The sequence below is a fragment of the Lipomyces tetrasporus genome, assembly GCF_029532465.1.
Source record: "Lipomyces tetrasporus strain NRRL Y-64009 chromosome Unknown POJ06scaffold_7, whole genome shotgun sequence".
Lineage (NCBI taxonomy): Eukaryota > Fungi > Ascomycota > Lipomycetes > Lipomycetales > Lipomycetaceae > Lipomyces > Lipomyces tetrasporus.
The window spans coordinates 334,279-350,809 of NW_026611602.1; the positions used below are offsets into that span (position 1 = coordinate 334,279).

A 16,531-nucleotide genomic window follows, 5' to 3' on the forward strand; every position below is an offset into this window, starting at 1 on the left:
TCATATATTAATTATTTATTGTATCGTAACTGATAGAACTCCGAAACCTATAGACAAATACTCAAAATGGCATCGCGGAAATCGTCATCAACGAGGTCCTCGCAATATTGCAATATATATAACGGATTTTTAACCGTTGCCTGATGTGCACATTTATCACATTCGTGATCATCTATGGAATCTGCATGTTGACTCATTGTGATACTATTTACTTCTGATCTTCGCCGATTGACCTTTCTCGCGGTACGTGCTCACGGCGGGAATATCTGCTTTAATTCTAAACACCGTCAGATAACGATTACTGCGGCCATGAAACCAGTAGAATGCCTACCTCGTTACCTCAGTACCGTACGCTTTAGGTTCGAGCTTTACTATAAAATCAGTTAGTTCTATATGACGAGCTCATACTAAGATCGTACATACTAAGCGTATGTAGGGGGACCTCCATCCAGGGGCTCTGATCCTGGGGGACATTCATGAAATATGCGTAGATACATCGCAGCACAGCCTGGTGCGTCACTATCATAATGTTCTCCTGCCGTTCAAGCTCCATGATGATTGGCTCAAGTCTGACGACGACATCTCGATATGATTCTCCTCCAGGATAACGATACTACGACGTATTAGGCACTGAGGCCACAACTCGAGCTCGGGTCAAAACGTACCTCGTACTTATTCTCATCGCGGGCGGCAAAGTCTTCAGGATACCTGTTCTCGATTTCCTCATAGGTCAAGCCGTCACACTGACCGGCATCCAGCTCATCCAGCGCCTTCCACGTCAACTGTCTGTACGGCAGATATTTAGCAGTTTGCTGAGTTCGCTTAAGAGTTGATGTCCACACAGTTAATGGCCGATTACCAACTGACATTTTGACTAACTGAGGAAGTTGACGAGCGTACTCGCGTCCACGTGCTGACAAGTCTGAATCGCCTCCAATCTTACCAGTTAGATTGAAAGCAGACTCACCGTGCCGGCTTAGCCAAATACAGCGCGGTTTGATATGCAAATTCATGAGATAATACACTATGCGAGACTCGAGGTAGGACTGAATGCGATTAATGATGACTTGAGAGCCGACATTGATGAGTTTGACATATGTTAGATCCCGCTCGGAGATTGTTTCGTAGACCTTTTCGTAATTGCGTATTCTGTTGCGAAAGTCCAGAGCCGCTTTCTCCGGATCTTGGCCGACATAGTCAGGACTGGTCGTCTTGACATCCATGATATTCTGCATGATCAAGTCCTCATCATCACACCAACTCTCGACAAACATAGGCTCGACATTGCGCTTGCGACAGAGTTCTAAGATCCAGCTGCGTCTGCTCTTTGTAGTGTTTGTAGCATCTAATATGCCGACGACGCCTAGATCTTCGTCGAACCATCTGAACATGTCGCGAATGGCGGCCTCGGCGGCCATTTTGCGCAAGCGCTCGCCTTCTGAATTATTGACATCGAAGAACTCTGCGGTGGGGTGTGCTGTCTCAAGTCGACGATAGTTACCAACATTAAAGCACTTTGCTCGAATTGAGAGCCATGTGAGGTATCGCACAACTGGGTAGAACTATCAGCTCCCTTCCCATGTAACAAATACAATCACGGTTAACCGCAGTAAGAAGTCAGACATACTCTTTTGAGCTATCAAGGATTTTCCTCTGGCGGGAAGCCCGACCCTACAGAACGCAACGAGTAAAAATCAGCCAGGAAGCACAACCGCCGAGATTATGAACACTCACATTATCACACATATCTGAACATTTTCGACCTGGAAGGAGTAGCCGCCCATTGTACAAGCGAAGATCTGGCGGTCAGAGCCGAGGAATGTTTAAGGGGTGCGGGAGAGAAGGGCTGAATTGGACAGACGATGAGGTGTGAAGCACAACTATGCGAGTGTGGAGAGATGTCGACGCGGTTGCGGACACGCATACACAGCGTGCGCGGTACGTGAGTCGAATCGTGAATGATAGCCGAGCACGTCGGGAGGCTGAATTGCAATCTTATAGGCAAAATCTCCACAAATTCCCCTTGTCGTCTGCAATGAACGAGTATGCAGAAGCCGAGGATTATTACTCCATGCGACAAAGGTCAAGGCAAAGCTATGGCTGATCGTGTGCCGACCGCGTGGAGCCCTCGTGGAAGGTTTTGGGCACGGGAGACTGCCGACTGTCGACATTTTCGGCCTGCCCAGATGTCGCATTGTCGCACGCTCGTGCATATAACCACACGCGGCTGCCGGTATCGAACGGCGCGAGAGCTCGCTTGTTCCGGCTTAACCCGAAAGCGGTTAAGCTTGTTGGCGCCCGTCGGTCGACTCGACACAGTCCCCCAATGTCGCTCACCGCGAGTGCTCCACGAGTATACGCCCCCCAGACGCGTATTGCCAAAATCGAGGCAACAACATCTACCTAAAGTTTCCGCACTTATCAGATTATTGTGCCGTAATAATACTCTTTGCGTATCCGCTTGGGACCATAGTCCACTGTTCGAGCGTGATCCGCTTTGTCGTTCAGACTCTCCAAAATGTCCATTCGAGAAATCGACCAGTCATCCGTTCACAGACTCACGTCAGGCCAGGTAGTCATTGACCTCCCTACCGCCGTCAAGGAGCTGGTTGAGAACAGTCTCGACGCTCATGCTACAAACATTGGTCTGCTCCTTCGTTTTCTGTTGTTCCGAGCTTCACCGTTAACCGTCAATTCATATAGAAGTCAAGCTTAAGAACTACGGAGTCGAGGCCTTTGAAGTTGTCGACAACGGCGATGGCATAGATCAGGAGAATTTCGAGGGCATAGGTACGATCCCGCGTACCACTGGTGACGTATGTTGTTCTAACATTCACTACAGCTCTCAAGCATCACACATCGAAGCTACGCGCCTTTTCGGACCTTGGCTCCGTCGCTACTTATGGTTTCCGTGGTGAAGCTCTCAGCTCTCTGTGCGGTGCTAGTTCATCCGTCCAGATCACAACGTGCACAGCTGCAGCCTCTCCGCGCGCGACGAAGCTTGAGTACGACATGCATGGACGCATCGCATCTTCATCAAAGGTGGCCGGCACGAAGGGGACGTCGGTGCTAATCACCAGGCTTTTCGACGGAAAACTGCCTGTACGACGAATAGATCTTATCAAAAACACCAAGCGGGAATTTGCAAAGTGTATATCTCTCTTGCAAGCTTATGGCGTTATTAAAGTCGGTGTAAGAATCGTGGTGTCAAATGTTCTGTCAAGTGGGTATGTCTTGTCCCGTTGAGTGTCCGATAGCCTGCCCTGACCGCGAATAGAAAGAAGACGATATTGTTTGCGACTAAGGGCAATTCTTCGGTCGGAGACAATATAATCAACATATTTGGTACCAAGGCGTGCATTGATTTGCTACCGATGTCACTGGCAATAACCATTCCTCGGAGAGCGCCAGTATATCTACCCGACATCGTGCCTGACGAAGTTGCTATAAAAGTCGTTGGATTTGTATCTCAGCCTGGTCCAGGGCTTGGACGGAATGCCGCGGATAGACAACTGGTTTATGTGAATAATCGCCCCTGTAATTTGCCATCTGTCATTAAAGTCTTCAATGAATGCTACCGGACGTTCAATATTACTCAGTACCCATTTGTTGTAGCTGACTTTGAAGTCCCATTTGGTGAGACGCTTAAGTCCAGCACCGTCTGTTTTGACGCTGAAAGCTAACCCATATTTAGACTCCGTCGATGTAAATGTGACGCCCGATAAGCGTACTGTATTTCTGCATAACGAAGCTACAATATTGGAATGCTTAAGAGTAAGACTTCAGTATATCTATTGACTTATTTTGACGCTGATGTAAGTTTTGAAAATAGGAAAGACTATCGGAATTCTTTGAGTCTAGCGGTCATTCCATGCCTGCGCAAAGGTCAGCCTCATCCATCCAGCAAGCCGTTAAGATTTCTCACGAAAATGATGACGGCAATGATGAAGAGCAAGTTGCATCACAAGGTACTCGACTGAGTTCTCTCGCGACCATTTCAAAGGTCCCAAACCGTCGCGTGACTACAGGTACCGTAAATGACATACCTGCTTCACAACGGAATGCGCTTAGCAATTTCAGTTTCGGCTCGTCGGCGGCATCGCATACACCAGGATCTGGATCACAGGCAGTCACCTATGTCAGTGGATCAGATGCGACCAAACGACGGCGCCTGGCCACTGATCTTCGTGCAAAATCCAAGGTATCTGCAGCCAGCTGGACGGGCGTGACTGAGGAGATGGCTGTTAAACTGTCCCATGAGATACAAGAACACGACAGTGTTGGCGCTGAGGGCGACGCTGAAATGGATGGCGCTAGTCCGAACAGCGACCATGAGAGCGATGACATACTGCTAGAATCGTCACACCCTGTCGACGAAGTCCTGACCAGCGAGACAACGTTATTTAACGAGGACCCTGCTTTAGGAGCACAATCGGATATTACTCCGACTTCTGAATCTGGGTTTCCAGAAAACATCCCTGAGGAAATTTCAGCCACAACTCCTTCTCAGCATTCTGTTGTTCTTATGAGCTCCCCTGTGAAAGATTATCGTGGATTGACGCAAGAATCGTCAATGAATCCGGTTAACGTGCAAAAGTATTGGACACATAGGTTATCGGGGACACTAGCTGTTTCTATTGACGAGATCAAGCAAATGCGATCCACCATTTTGGGCCCGCAGCACTCGTCCGGGATAGTCACTCCCGACAACGCTTTATCATCGGACCTAGAAGAAGGCGAAGAGCATCTCCAGTCGCTCAATATCTCAAGGTGCGATTTTGCAAAGATGACGATTATTGGCCAGTTCAATCTGGGTTTTATCCTAGCTCTTCGTACTCGAGACAGCAAGAGTCAGGATTGTGATCCCGAGCTTAATGATCGATGTGATTTGTTCATTATTGATCAGCATGCGAGTGACGAGAAGTATAATTTTGAGCGATTGCAACGAGAAATTTCTATCAAAAAGCAGCCCTTAGTTGTTCCGCAGAATCTATCATTAACGCCACTGGAGGAGCTTCTTGTGATGTCCAATTTATCAGTGTTCGAATCTAACGGATTTGTGCTCAGTATTGATGATTCTGCCGCGCCTGGTGAGAAATGCTCTTTAGCAGCACTTCCCGTTGTTATGTCGGCTGCGTTTGGTGTTGATGACTTCGCCGAATTGGTCCATGCGGTTCAAGAATCCCCGGGCACGTTTCATCAGTGCACGAAGTTCAGGAAGCTGGTCGCCATGAAGGCTTGTAGAAGCAGTGTCATGATTGGAACCGCACTGACACGAGAAAAAATGCGAGCGATTGTGGATGGGCTAGGAGCACTAGATAAGCCATGGGTATGCATGTTGGGTTTAATTGTGTTGTGTTGTTAGGCATCTGCTAATCAACTGTTAGAATTGTCCGCATGGGAGGCCGACAATGCGGCATTTAACTGATATCAGCAAGTGGAAGAGCTGGGACATCGATCAGCGTCCGCTTGGGCAAGACTCTTATGCGTAACATTTGTAAATACCATCGAAATTATCCTATATTGTACATCCAAATTGAACTTTGCCAAATAAAACTACACAACGTTTAAGATGTAATGACCTTCACACGTCTACATCATGTCCCACAGATAATTGGCAATGAAGAAATTGGAGTATGTCTGGTCGAGCGACAGTACGCGTATATCATTATTCTGACGGGATCTCACAATTGCCTTTCCATACTCACCCCTTCCATCATCTTCTAAGCTTATTCCCAACGAACGGTATATTTTTAACAGCAGTCTAAAAGTCTCATCAGTGTCACTGATAATTATTAATCAACGGAGAAAATATCCTACATGGTTGGGTCTTGCTGCGCGCCACTGGCATCAGCAATTACGTCCTCATTCTTCACCCGCTCAAGTTCCTCATTGAGTCTGGTCAGCGTGCTCTCGCTAGCATGATATGCGGATTCAAGTTCATTGATTGTCTTGGCCAGCGAAAATTTTGTACGATCTAGCTCCAAAATCTTTTCTGTGTGCGAACGCCGGGTTGGCGATGAAGGCGCTGTAGCGGCGGTCTTGGCCAATTCAAGACGTCGAGAAAGAGCTAGATGACTTAGTGCACTCCTCCCGAGCATCATGCTACCAGAAACATAGCATACAGCGCAATATGTCTAGCATTTGGTCACGCTCCAAGTCTCGCGCCGATTTGAGAATCCGAATGTGGTCACCGATTCGAGATATGGCTTGCACGTCCGTTGTTATCTGGAAGTTTGAAATTGTCGACGACAAGAGAGATTGTACGCTATCTGACGGCATTCTAAACTGCCTACGCCTAAATGCTAGCAATATTGGTCGTGACTGTTGCGGGATAGACAGATGGAAATATGTCTGCGGATTGTTTGTTTACAATGCGGCGCGTTAAAGTCACACTTGGCCATTGCGTCGGTCACAGGTCACGATGTTGTAACCTGGCGCTAGACTCGCCAAAGCAATATCGCCCGCAGCTTCTTACCCTGCCAGCTGACGGCAGTTGGGAGTTTAGCTTTAGCGCCGATCCACACGCCGACCGTTCACCGCGTCCGTCTACGTCATTCGCCCATTTAGCTCACCTAGAACTGTTGAGTTCACCCAAGAGTCCGCCACCACAGGCTACGTATTTTATTATTCTATATTTATCAAGTCGAATTCCTTCTGTCGCTCCTTCTACAGAGTACTCGGCTATATTGTCTGTCATCGTGCCAGGAACCCTATCTCAGGCTCAGAATTTCAAGTCATGTCATCCGACAGTCTTCCATGTATGTTTTTTTCCGTGTTCATATGTATTTTGCATTTGGTTACTAACTGTGATCTTGTATAGATGCCGCTGATGCGGAAATGTCAGTTCCAGTTGCTATTCTTGATGGATCAATCGCTTATTATTCTAGATCACTAAAACGCGAAGAGTTGGATGTCCTCCGCAATCAGTACGTCAAGGAGGAGCCGTTTGTTTCAATTCAAACGAAATTCAATTATGCGTGGGGTCTCATTAAAAGTCCCAGACGTGATGAACAACAACTTGGAGTTCGTCTACTGACTGGTATGTGCGAACGCTATTGGCTTATACAGTAAACAGATCGTGGCTCACACGTTAGCTTAGAGATCTTCAGAGACGCCCCGGAGAGACGACGCGAGTGTTTATACTATCTTGCGCTAGGACACTACAAACTTGGAAATTATGTGGAGGCGAGGCGGTATAACGATCTACTTATGGATCGCGAGCCGAATAATATGCAAGCGAGAAGTCTGAACAAATTAATAGACGATCGTGTTGCTAAGGGTATGTGTTGTGCGAACGATGAATATTATAGTACTGTCTAACAATTGATACCACAGAGGGATTAGTCGGCCTCGCTATAATCGGAGGCGCCGTCGCGGCTGGCGGTATTATATTGGGTACTTTGTTGAAGCGTCGCCGGTAGTCGGGCTGGTCGCCATGAGTTAGCTGGCAGACGAATTATTGAAGCGTTACCTGTGCTTTGTTCTTTATAAGTCACTATGACACCGCACTATCCTACAATCTTGGTTATTCTGGGGTCGGTGCAGCGGTTGGGTGCTGGTTGTTGAGGTTCGATTTGTCGTCGACGTTGTATAACTATAGTCGCTATCTTCCGGGAATGTGTATATAGGTTGCTTGCAATTAATTTCCGGCGTTATACTACTTTTATTACGAATTAGCCTAGTCAGCGCTGTGGTCTTTCAATAGTGAATCTCAATGCAAGAAGAAAATTGGCCCTTTACGGATTTTGGGGAAGTTTTGCTGCGAGTCTGTTGAGAAAAGCTGCAATATTTTCTACCAACCTGAAGCATGAAACAGTTCTTTGACCAGAGAACCAGGGTAAGGGCAAGCAATCGCATGTATCGACGTCACCGTCTAAGTCGGAACACCGCTTGATATTATTATTCTACCCATAGGCAATACTCAAGGTTGCAACCTGCAATATTTCCCGATGAATACTGCCTCGAGTTGTCATAAAATTCACTGACGAAGAATTCGATTTGCGGTCGCGTAGATATAGCGCGACATCTTATCGCATCGGGAAACCGACGTGCATATCTCACGAGCAACCAGCAACGTTCATGTGTTCAGCCTTGCGCCATTACGCATAAGCTTGAACTATACCGGCATTACTACGGCCGTCCAACTTTGTCATGGCATCGAATAGGGACAGGGCTTATGGGAATGATAGCCAGAGCATGAGTGGCGGCGACTCTGCTGACCAATCTACAGCCGATGCATGGAGCTCAGTTTACAACGCACAGCATGAGCAGCAACCGCAAGGCAATCCCAATCTACAACCGGTCCAGAGTGAGCAGGGTCAGGAAGTTTTATTTATGTGCCATGGATGTTACAATGAATTCCATGCTGTACCTAACTCAGAGTTTCCCGTCCTGTGCCCGCGATGCAATTCTGACTTTTGTGAAATTGTAACGGTCTTAGTTATTGTGGGTATGTGCTGAAACGCTAACGGGCATTAATAGATTGATGATCCGGAAGACGATCCACGAGACATGATAGAGACGACAGATGACGAAGATGAAGACGACGAAGATTACTATTTCCATTCGCGACATCCAATCCCAGATATGCCGTTCACAGCATTTGGTGGCCCCTATGAGACACGTAGCGAGCGCGAGCGACAAAATACAGCAAATGTGATGAATTTTGTGCAATTTCTGTCAACTATCATGCATGAGGGTCAACAAAATGCCTCAAATACGGCTGGTGGCAGTGGGAGAGCCATGACGGGGCGGACCATTGCTACGGAGGATGGAAGCAATCATCCAATGCTTGGGTCTACTATGGGCCCATTCAATTTTACAGTTAATTTCGGGATTCCTCCTGGTGTGCCAAGAAGTGCGCATGAAGAGGCGGTGGATAATTCGAATAACATCAGTCCAATGGAGCAGTTAGCCAAGTGAGTATCATTGACGTAATCGCTGCAGTACAGTGCAGCGTTAATATTGGATTAGTTTTCTTCAACAGACCTTTCGAGGGATTGGCGTCGAACCACATGTCGGAAACGCACAAGCTGCCCAAGGCGCTGGCGGTCAACTTCCGGATCTGACATCACAGCTGTTAGGTCGGATATTCAATGTATCTGGCAATCCTAGCGATTATGTTTTCTCCAATCGTCAACTTGATCAAATAATTACACAGATCATGGAGCAGACTGCTCCCAGCAATGCCCCGCCGCCTGCGACTGCGGGAGATATCTCAGCTCTTCCGACAACGGTATTAACACCTGAGCTACATGAGCAGTCGTCAGACTGTGCTATTTGCAAAGATCAATATGAGGCCAGTGAGACAGTAACTCTGTTGCCATGCAAACACTTTTTCCATCCAGCATGTATTAAACATTGGCTCAGCATATCTGATTCATGCCCGATTTGCCGGCACCCTATAACGGCTGGTACTGCTTCGCCGCCGTCCGACAATGCAGAGCCAGAGCAACCGAGGTCGGCGCCTTTAGAGCCGGAGCCGGAACCGCTTGATGATTAAGAAATGGATTCTGCTTAATATTGGTCTCCTGTACGTTTAATATAATGTTATGTATAATATGCTTTTTTGAAAGTCGCTTCGGCTACTGATGCCGTCCATTTCTGTAATTGCTTTATGAGATGAGCCGCACCCGACGTCGATCCCTTCAAATCTTTTGGTAGATTACATTCGCGCTTACGCTTAATATGTTGATACAATTCAAGTGAACGAGTACTCCGCGGATATACTACCTTAGCATAGTACAACACCAGTCAAACTAGGATACATAAACTAATGAAACATAGGCTAATAAATAGCAAGTCTATATCGGCAAAATTTACTTCTCACGCTCAATCTCAGCATATAATTGATTCAGCTCTGACTGTTTCCTGTTACAGTAGTCGTCAAAAAGTTCAACCTGCTGCTTCAAGACTTCGATTTCTTGCTTCATTCCTGTAAGATTCACGTCTACATGGATATCATTGTCACCAGAGCGTAGCCTCCGTAATTGTCTACGCTTATAATCGTATAGTTGTTCCAACTGTGTTCGCACTAGTCCAACCTTACTACTTTCAGTTTGAATTCGGGAGTCCTCTTTTCTGCGTTTTGCGGCGGCATCTGCCTTCTCGAGCTGGGACTCCAGCTCGGTCAGACGTCGTCGCAATCTAACCTCCTCCCAATCGGTATCCTTGGTAGCCGAAAAGTCAGTCCCGGAAGGCGAATACTTCCTCGCACCACTGGATATACCGAGTCTCTCGAGATACGACTCGGCGAAGGCCGATTTTTTTCCCGAGGATGTGTTTCTGTCGAATGTCGAATTGGTCTTGCTCGGTGGGGGAGTAGAGGATAGGTCATAATCAATCTCGGTGTTCTTCTCAAACGTAGCACGCAGAGACGGCGGAATGTTACGCGGAACTCGGACACCTTTATCTCTGTTGTTGAGGATATGCAAGAACGCTAACGTCTGGTCTTTCCCAATTGTTCTATCAGATCGTGGATTTATAAGGTTCCTGGTAATGCATTAGCGAACTTCTGCCAACGGCACAAATAATTGCAGCCAAAAATAATCCTTCAGTTACATACCAAGCTGAATTAATATCTGACTCCGGAACATTCAACGTGCCGTATAATTCGCTAAGAGATTCGACTTCCTGACGTCAGCATCCGCCTCCATAGTCGAATCTATTTGGTAGGAACATACATGTGATTTGGCCATGATGATTGGCATTCGCAGTATATATGGCATCGTAGTTACCCTTATCCCTCGGCGACATGTACCAGTCAAAATCATTGGACAGACCACTTTGAGCATCGTCGAAATCATCGTCGTGCATTGGTTCTATTGCCAACGACCCGGTCTTTAAGGCGCTGTTGGCGGCCACCAAATGGGCTTTCGACGATGGGATTAGCCAATCCGGTAAAGAGTCTGGTACTTTTCGATAGCGCTTAAATCATAATATTAGGCGTGATGAATTAACGGAGACAATGTGGAGTGAGCAACAACTTACGCCATTGATCACATCGAAGATTATCCGCATGGCAACACAGAATTCTTCAAAGTCAAGATTTCCATCGTTATCAACATCTAAAGTCTTTAGTCCTGGTGATACCCTAAATATAGCTTCTTATGACTTACCCGCAAGATCCCAAATCTTCTCTAATTGACTGTCGTCAAGCTTGGAGTTCTTAAGAACAGTGGCTGCGCGATCTCCCGAGAGCATGCCATTTTGAGGATTTAGGCCCGAGAAAATCTCCCAATACTTCGCTATTTCCCAATCTTCCAATTTATTGTTACTTAGCGTTGCCATCTTTGAGGTCTATCTCCTTCAGTGTCCAGCCGGTTCTGTCCGAGTCCCTAGTGACAACTAATCACGGCCTAGGTGGGTGATGCCATTATTAAAGTTTGGACGGTAAAGGGTTATAATCTACAACATACTGCTTTGTTACGCCCCCCCTCCCGTGTTGGAGTGTTATTTAAGTTACTAGAGGACGAAAGCTAGAACCGGAGCTGAATGATACTTCTAATAACTTATTGACATGAATTTATCTATGTACGAATGATCCAGTTAGTGGTCAATCAGACAGGTGGTGCGGCTCTTGGTGCGTCGAATCCAAGAATCCAAAATACAAGCACAGTTCCATGGTACAAATTCACCGGAGATATCCATTATTGAGTATTAGCCAGGTTACCACCTGTATGCAATTTGATTCGAAGGTTGATGGCTTGTTGGAGGCAATTTCGACCATGCGTCTCGTGCCCCCGTCACGTCACGTTAGTCATTAGACGAAACTTGATTAATGGCGCGAAATATCACCATTCATTAGACACATTTTTGCAGTATGCAAAGCAGCAGGGGCTTCCAGTAAATACAACCTACGTTGTTGGGACGGTGTATGAGTATGTTGTTCTCGATTCGCTTATCAAGAGCGCGCGGATGAGTTTGGAGCATTCTGGTGGCACGGGCGACAAAGGCGTCGATCTACGGGGCACGATGTCAACTTGCGAATCCGAGAAGAAAATCCCAGTTATTGTCCAATGTAAATATGAGCAAAAGAAACCCGGAGCAAGACTTTTTAGGGAACTCGAAGGCAGTCTTGCCAACTCCAGTCCAGAGACGCTAGCCGTTCTCGCTGCTCCATTATCGGCGACTGCGGCGGGAAAGCGGATATTGACAAGTTCAGATAAAGCGATGGCGTTCTGTCTAGTACTTGGATATGAGGAAGGTGGTGTCATGACTCAGATGATATGGAATAGCGCTGCAGATAAGCTCTTAGGCGGCTTGAGGGTTGCGCGTGTTTATCGTGAAGTGAAGGCGGAAGGAGAAGCGATGACTGTACAGTCGATAGCATTGATAGATACTAAGCTTTCGGCTTGTTAATATGGCAGAAGAGCGACAGGTCTGATAAGGAACTATGAATAATTATTCAGGTAACATTGACTTTCAAATACCACACTTGCTACTCCTTTATCCGTCCAGGACTAAGCGGCGATCGAATCTGAGCAATCCCGAAATCAGGCGCCTTATATATTTGTATACAAACTAATCATACAGATATGCAGCCGAACCAAATATCCTCTCTACAACTGACCCAATGACATATGCAACCAAACACAAAAACTCCGCAATTTCACATGATTTTACGACTCTCTAAGGACGCTTATCGAACTTCCCATCAAAGCAATTTCGAAGATTCATTCCGAACATCACACGATCAGCTCCCAAGTCCAGGTAAACTATAAAAAGCCAAAAAGAAAAAATGTTCACAATGTAATGAAGCCAATATGCATTTAATATACCATGCAAGCACGCGTAGATTATAAGATAGATGAGAAGTATCTTCGTTATGATCTGGAACCTATATTCCGTGACATATTAACTAAACTTGAGAACAACTAACTGATCGCAACGAGAGAGTGACTGTACCTTCCTGTCATCCTTGGAATCATCTTACCAGTTATCATCCGCTCCACCAGTAGCACGATTGGCATTATTGACAGCAAATTGTGATGAGACGAAAATGCAGTATTCCATCGTACTGAGAGATTATGGACCCACACAATCAGCACTGGGATGTTAATCGGCAGCACCCATATCATTAACATCAGAATCGATATTGCAAAATTACTGAAATTCATATTAAATTGCCCATTCTGAGAGCGCTATCACCTGTTAGAGTCGTCGAATCGCCGGACTGTCACGTTCTTGTAGGCTTACCATAGAAGTCTGAATACGTAATGCTTTAATACACGTGTTTATATGCACAATGAAACCCACCACAAATGCAAATTGATAAGGCACGTACGCCAACACGGAAATCAGCAGAATGAATGTTGTTAGCAAACGTCTACTGCCACTGAGCACCGAGAAATAAAAGGCCGTAATTGTAGAGCACGCCCCTGCAAAGATAGCCTTTGCACCAGCCGCAATCCCGTTATTGTTGACATATAAGCGTTCTCTCTGATTCTCCACCCAAAAGTAACTCAACAGTCTACTCCGAGTTCGTCGTCGAGTTAAATCCAAGTTCTGAAACCACTCGGCTGAGTTCGCGACGAATAAGAGAATGGTAACCACGGTATAATATACTGCGATACACATTCCGGATGCAATAGTGAAGAACAGAGGTCCCAGAAACGACATTTGCGGATCACTAAGACCCAAAAACATGTTATTGTATCGAATATACCGATACACTGGCCCTGTAGAAGGTCCATTGACTGATAGCTGATCCTCTGGTTCCAAGAAAGGTAGAGTCGATGCAGGCATAAGATAGGATAGGATAATAATGAAAATGGTCGATACAAGCATCAGTATGGGAAGAGCTCTCCTTATAAATATTTCCAGCGCCGACCCAAAGCTGACAAATACCCCTACATCATAAGTAGCATGAGTATATTGATACACCCATATGGTGGCACGAAAAACGGACTTTACCTTCTGAGTCGTAAATGTTAAATTGAATAAGAAGTACGATAGCAGTGATCACCAACGGTAGAGCGGCACACGCAGTTCGATACCTCATCACCAAACTTCCGAAACTGCCAATAATGTCGACGGACAAGTGAACATCTTGCGGTCGCTCACAAGTTGGGTCAATCCACATTTGCAACTTCAAATTATTGTTGACGCCTGGTCTGTAAGTGAGCGGAACAAACGGAGATGAGCCATAGAAGCTGATATCCACCTCACTGGCATCAGGGAAAAATTTCGATTCATTCGGATCAGTAATAAATTGCCGTACAAGAGGACCGAATAGCTCGGGTTGTCCATCTGCAGTTTTACAGCATTAGTAGAGTGCACATATGCTCGGTAGAAAATCATGCGTACCGCAATTGTGAGGTTTGACTTGAAGTTTATACGATACAAGAGCACCGAACGCTGTGCGTGCTGAAATCTCGACAAATCCAGAACGGACAGGTGGAAGTCGCAATTGTGACCGGCTACCAAGAAGTCCTAAGCATAACAGTTAATACTCGGCCAGTGAAACTAAAAGACACGTGACATACTTATAAAACTAGGTTCAATTTCATATCTGTACGTCTGGTTATTGACCACTTCAGCAAAAACGAATCCAGGAGACGATGTTGTATATGAATCGACTAGAGCTATATAGTCATAACGAGCGATCTCTCCTAACCTGTACTGAATATAGGAGAAAGTGTTTCCATCGTATGGATGTAATGTTCCTTTCGCCGAGGCTGGAATAACGACTTTATCGGCTGCAGAATTTGTGCAAGGAAAACTTATCGACCTAGTGTCTGGCTTCGAAATATCAATAACCGTACTAAAGGCGCCATGATCAGTGTCAAGGTTTTCCTGAGGTTGCTCGCACAGCAAGATATCGACTCTCTGATCTTTGCCATCGATCTCCAGCTTTTGGTCCGTAAGAATGCTGAAGAAGTCCTCACGACCACCGTCCCTTGGGATAGGTATTAAATAGGCCTTAGGTTGTCTCGACTTTCCTAGACCGCGCAGAACTACACGCCGCCCCGAATCAACAAAAATACTCCGGACATCTTGAACTTTTAATAGAGTATCATGAACCACTATGACAGTGTTAGTATTGTTCCAATCATCGTGAAAGTTGTGCTCATACATGAGAATGGCGCTCGTCTCTGAGTTGAGCTTTCAAGCCCTGTAAGAAAAATATCTTTGAAAATTTGCAGTCGCGTGCTGAGAAACTTAGTCTGCGTTGGTTCCCGAACGTCCACAATATCCAGCAAGGACTTGACAATTGCCTTGCGGCACTGATCGCACCATACAATAGCTAAGTGATCTGCACCAGTCCACACATTAGGCATTGTAGATGTGAAAACCGTGAATCCATTAGACGAAGGAACAAGTGATGTTATACTCGCGTAGTCCGATGGGACAATGAGATCTAATTTTCCACCGGCGATGGACACCAGCGCGACAGAAGCGAGAGGATTCCTGCCTACAAGCTTCTCTGAATAGGAGTCTCGCCAGTATCTATTGATACGATCATAGATTCGTACTATGTCCCAGTCGAAAGTTGCCGGTGGCACCACATGTGGTGTTGAGAGGGTGAGAATCGTGTTCACACTATCAGGCTGATAATTTGGCAGCGTAAGCATTGTCCTAGCAACAATTCCACCCATTGAATGCCCGATCAAGATCACGGATCGGGGCAGCGGGAAGTCACTGCTTGATCGATGGCTATATGAGGAAGTCTTGTATAACGACAGAATGAATGCAATAGCGTCGTTAAGATATTCTGCCTGATCCAGCAAAGTTCGCCCGTGAAAGGCTGTGAAGTCCTCGTTGAAATCGGCTGTGAAAAAATCGAGATTCCTTGCGCCGCCATCTCCGTAGGATCCCTTTGCGGTAACCGTATCATAATATTGATGAGCCGCCTCCGCCGCGAGTCCCCGGACTTGTCTATAGCTACCTGCATTGCCGGGAATGAACAAGACAGGGACGCCATTAGGCTGTTGTAAGGTCAGATGGATAGCTTTCCCAATAGAAAAAGTCACTAAGTACCTCAAGTCGATCATATCCCTGTTCCCTATACAAATATAGCCCATACTTAGATGCAAATCTTGTGTGCGTGGAGTCAAAGCTCGAAATCCTCGCGTACGACGGAGCAAGCCATATCTCACGACATCCCTTACTGTCCAGCTGCCGTGTCAGGAACGAGTACAATATGCTAGCAATCGCTAATGCTGAAAATACCACAACTGTAATTGTTAGACTGTTCCTATGATGACTTGAATGGTGACGCTGCACAGATTTGGACGGATTAAAGCGAGCAGCAGTCGATATACTAGTAGCATTTGTAGATGCGGCTACCTCCCCCGCCATTCGTGGTCGACGCGGATCCAAGGAGCAATACGAGTGTGTAGAAGTGAGATTATGGCGCACGAGGTGGCCAATTCTGAATTTGACCTCAGTTCCCACAAATGCTGCAGTGTCAACTCTACAGCATGTGAGGACTTAGTTCCTGAAATCTCAACTCCGCGATGTCTCGGTTTATCCCGGGGACTCCTAAGCTGGGTACTGAACCACGCCAAGAAAAAGCCTGTTACTA

General features: G+C 46.2%; 8 protein-coding genes across 8 annotated transcripts; 4 read left to right on the plus strand and 4 right to left on the minus strand.

The window, feature by feature from the left end:
• Positions 1 to 102: 102 nt before the first annotated feature.
• Positions 103 to 2,109, minus strand: POJ06DRAFT_127996 (6-phosphofructo-2-kinase-domain-containing protein). Its single transcript, XM_056184331.1, has 6 exons — positions 1,735 to 2,109; positions 1,628 to 1,671; positions 666 to 1,552; positions 424 to 613; positions 332 to 371; positions 103 to 277 (listed from the first exon to the last, which is right to left on the minus strand). The coding sequence occupies exons 1-6, from the start codon at positions 1,782 to 1,784 to the stop codon at positions 205 to 207; spliced, it is 1,284 nt and encodes a 427-aa protein (XP_056042559.1). The 5' UTR covers positions 1,785 to 2,109; the 3' UTR covers positions 103 to 204.
• Positions 2,110 to 2,254: 145 nt separating this feature from the next.
• Positions 2,255 to 5,494, plus strand: POJ06DRAFT_256007 (uncharacterized protein; the record flags this gene model as incomplete). The annotated part of the gene is made up of 7 exons (XM_056187967.1): positions 2,255 to 2,645; positions 2,704 to 2,790; positions 2,843 to 3,227; positions 3,278 to 3,636; positions 3,695 to 3,774; positions 3,833 to 5,329; positions 5,388 to 5,494. Exons 1-7 carry the CDS (start codon positions 2,519 to 2,521, stop codon positions 5,490 to 5,492), a joined length of 2,640 nt encoding a protein of 879 aa, XP_056042560.1. The 5' UTR covers positions 2,255 to 2,518.
• POJ06DRAFT_211796 (Spc24 subunit of Ndc80-domain-containing protein) lies at positions 5,495 to 6,353 on the minus strand. Its single transcript, XM_056185452.1, has 3 exons — positions 6,126 to 6,353; positions 5,821 to 6,070; positions 5,495 to 5,764 (listed from the first exon to the last, which is right to left on the minus strand). The coding sequence occupies exons 1-3, from the start codon at positions 6,280 to 6,282 to the stop codon at positions 5,593 to 5,595; spliced, it is 579 nt and encodes a 192-aa protein (XP_056042561.1). The 5' UTR covers positions 6,283 to 6,353; the 3' UTR covers positions 5,495 to 5,592.
• A 179-nt stretch (positions 6,354 to 6,532) lies between these two features.
• Positions 6,533 to 7,886, plus strand: POJ06DRAFT_256013 (uncharacterized protein). The gene is made up of 5 exons (XM_056187968.1): positions 6,533 to 6,761; positions 6,824 to 6,842; positions 6,891 to 7,042; positions 7,103 to 7,282; positions 7,339 to 7,886. The coding sequence occupies exons 1-5, from the start codon at positions 6,740 to 6,742 to the stop codon at positions 7,422 to 7,424; spliced, it is 459 nt and encodes a 152-aa protein (XP_056042562.1). The 5' UTR covers positions 6,533 to 6,739; the 3' UTR covers positions 7,425 to 7,886.
• POJ06DRAFT_296136 (uncharacterized protein) lies at positions 7,887 to 9,505 on the plus strand (the record flags this gene model as incomplete). The annotated part of the gene is made up of 3 exons (XM_056190535.1): positions 7,887 to 8,430; positions 8,485 to 8,921; positions 8,977 to 9,505. The coding sequence occupies exons 1-3, from the start codon at positions 8,155 to 8,157 to the stop codon at positions 9,503 to 9,505; spliced, it is 1,242 nt and encodes a 413-aa protein (XP_056042563.1). The 5' UTR covers positions 7,887 to 8,154.
• A 316-nt stretch (positions 9,506 to 9,821) lies between these two features.
• Positions 9,822 to 11,292, minus strand: POJ06DRAFT_198675 (actin cytoskeleton-regulatory complex protein END3-domain-containing protein; the record flags this gene model as incomplete). The annotated part of the gene is made up of 5 exons (XM_056185121.1): positions 9,822 to 10,494; positions 10,568 to 10,631; positions 10,686 to 10,929; positions 10,993 to 11,069; positions 11,121 to 11,292. 5 exons carry the CDS (start codon positions 11,290 to 11,292, stop codon positions 9,822 to 9,824), a joined length of 1,230 nt encoding a protein of 409 aa, XP_056042564.1.
• A 411-nt stretch (positions 11,293 to 11,703) lies between these two features.
• On the plus strand, positions 11,704 to 12,363 carry POJ06DRAFT_199121 (uncharacterized protein; the record flags this gene model as incomplete). The annotated part of the gene is made up of 1 exon (XM_056185140.1): positions 11,704 to 12,363. The coding sequence occupies one exon, from the start codon at positions 11,704 to 11,706 to the stop codon at positions 12,361 to 12,363; it is 660 nt and encodes a 219-aa protein (XP_056042565.1).
• Positions 12,364 to 12,633: 270 nt separating this feature from the next.
• Positions 12,634 to 16,305, minus strand: POJ06DRAFT_199098 (PGAP1-like protein-domain-containing protein; the record flags this gene model as incomplete). The annotated part of the gene is made up of 8 exons (XM_056185139.1): positions 12,634 to 12,841; positions 12,910 to 13,145; positions 13,201 to 13,853; positions 13,918 to 14,253; positions 14,311 to 14,436; positions 14,490 to 15,029; positions 15,080 to 15,932; positions 15,985 to 16,305. 8 exons carry the CDS (start codon positions 16,303 to 16,305, stop codon positions 12,634 to 12,636), a joined length of 3,273 nt encoding a protein of 1,090 aa, XP_056042566.1.
• Positions 16,306 to 16,531: the final 226 nt, after the last annotated feature.

What these genes read in the sequence shown, in the direction of transcription:
- POJ06DRAFT_127996 (XM_056184331.1), bottom strand. Translation starts at nt 1,784, where the DNA reads ATGGGCGGCTACTCCTTCCAGGTCGAAAATGTTCAGATATGTGTGATA. An exon ending in ATCCTTGATAGCTCAAAAGA is followed by an intron (nt 1,553 to 1,627) that starts GTATGTCTGACT and finishes AGTTCTACCCAG; the next exon opens with TTGTGCGATACCTCACATGG. An exon ending in GCGATGAGAATAAGTACGAG is followed by an intron (nt 614 to 665) that starts GTACGTTTTGAC and finishes AATACGTCGTAG; the next exon opens with TATCGTTATCCTGGAGGAGA.
- POJ06DRAFT_211796 (XM_056185452.1), bottom strand. Translation starts at nt 6,282, where the DNA reads ATGCCGTCAGATAGCGTACAATCTCTCTTGTCGTCGACAATTTCAAAC. An exon ending in AATGCTAGACATATTGCGCT is followed by an intron (nt 6,071 to 6,125) that starts GTATGCTATGTT and finishes TAAGTCATCTAG; the next exon opens with CTCTTTCTCGACGTCTTGAA. An exon ending in GCGCAGCAAGACCCAACCAT is followed by an intron (nt 5,765 to 5,820) that starts GTAGGATATTTT and finishes TGAGACTTTTAG; the next exon opens with ACTGCTGTTAAAAATATACC.
- POJ06DRAFT_256013 (XM_056187968.1), top strand. Translation starts at nt 6,740, where the DNA reads ATGTCATCCGACAGTCTTCCAT. An exon ending in TGGAGTTCGTCTACTGACTG is followed by an intron (nt 7,043 to 7,102) that starts GTATGTGCGAAC and finishes ACGTTAGCTTAG; the next exon opens with AGATCTTCAGAGACGCCCCG. An exon ending in AGACGATCGTGTTGCTAAGG is followed by an intron (nt 7,283 to 7,338) that starts GTATGTGTTGTG and finishes TTGATACCACAG; the next exon opens with AGGGATTAGTCGGCCTCGCT.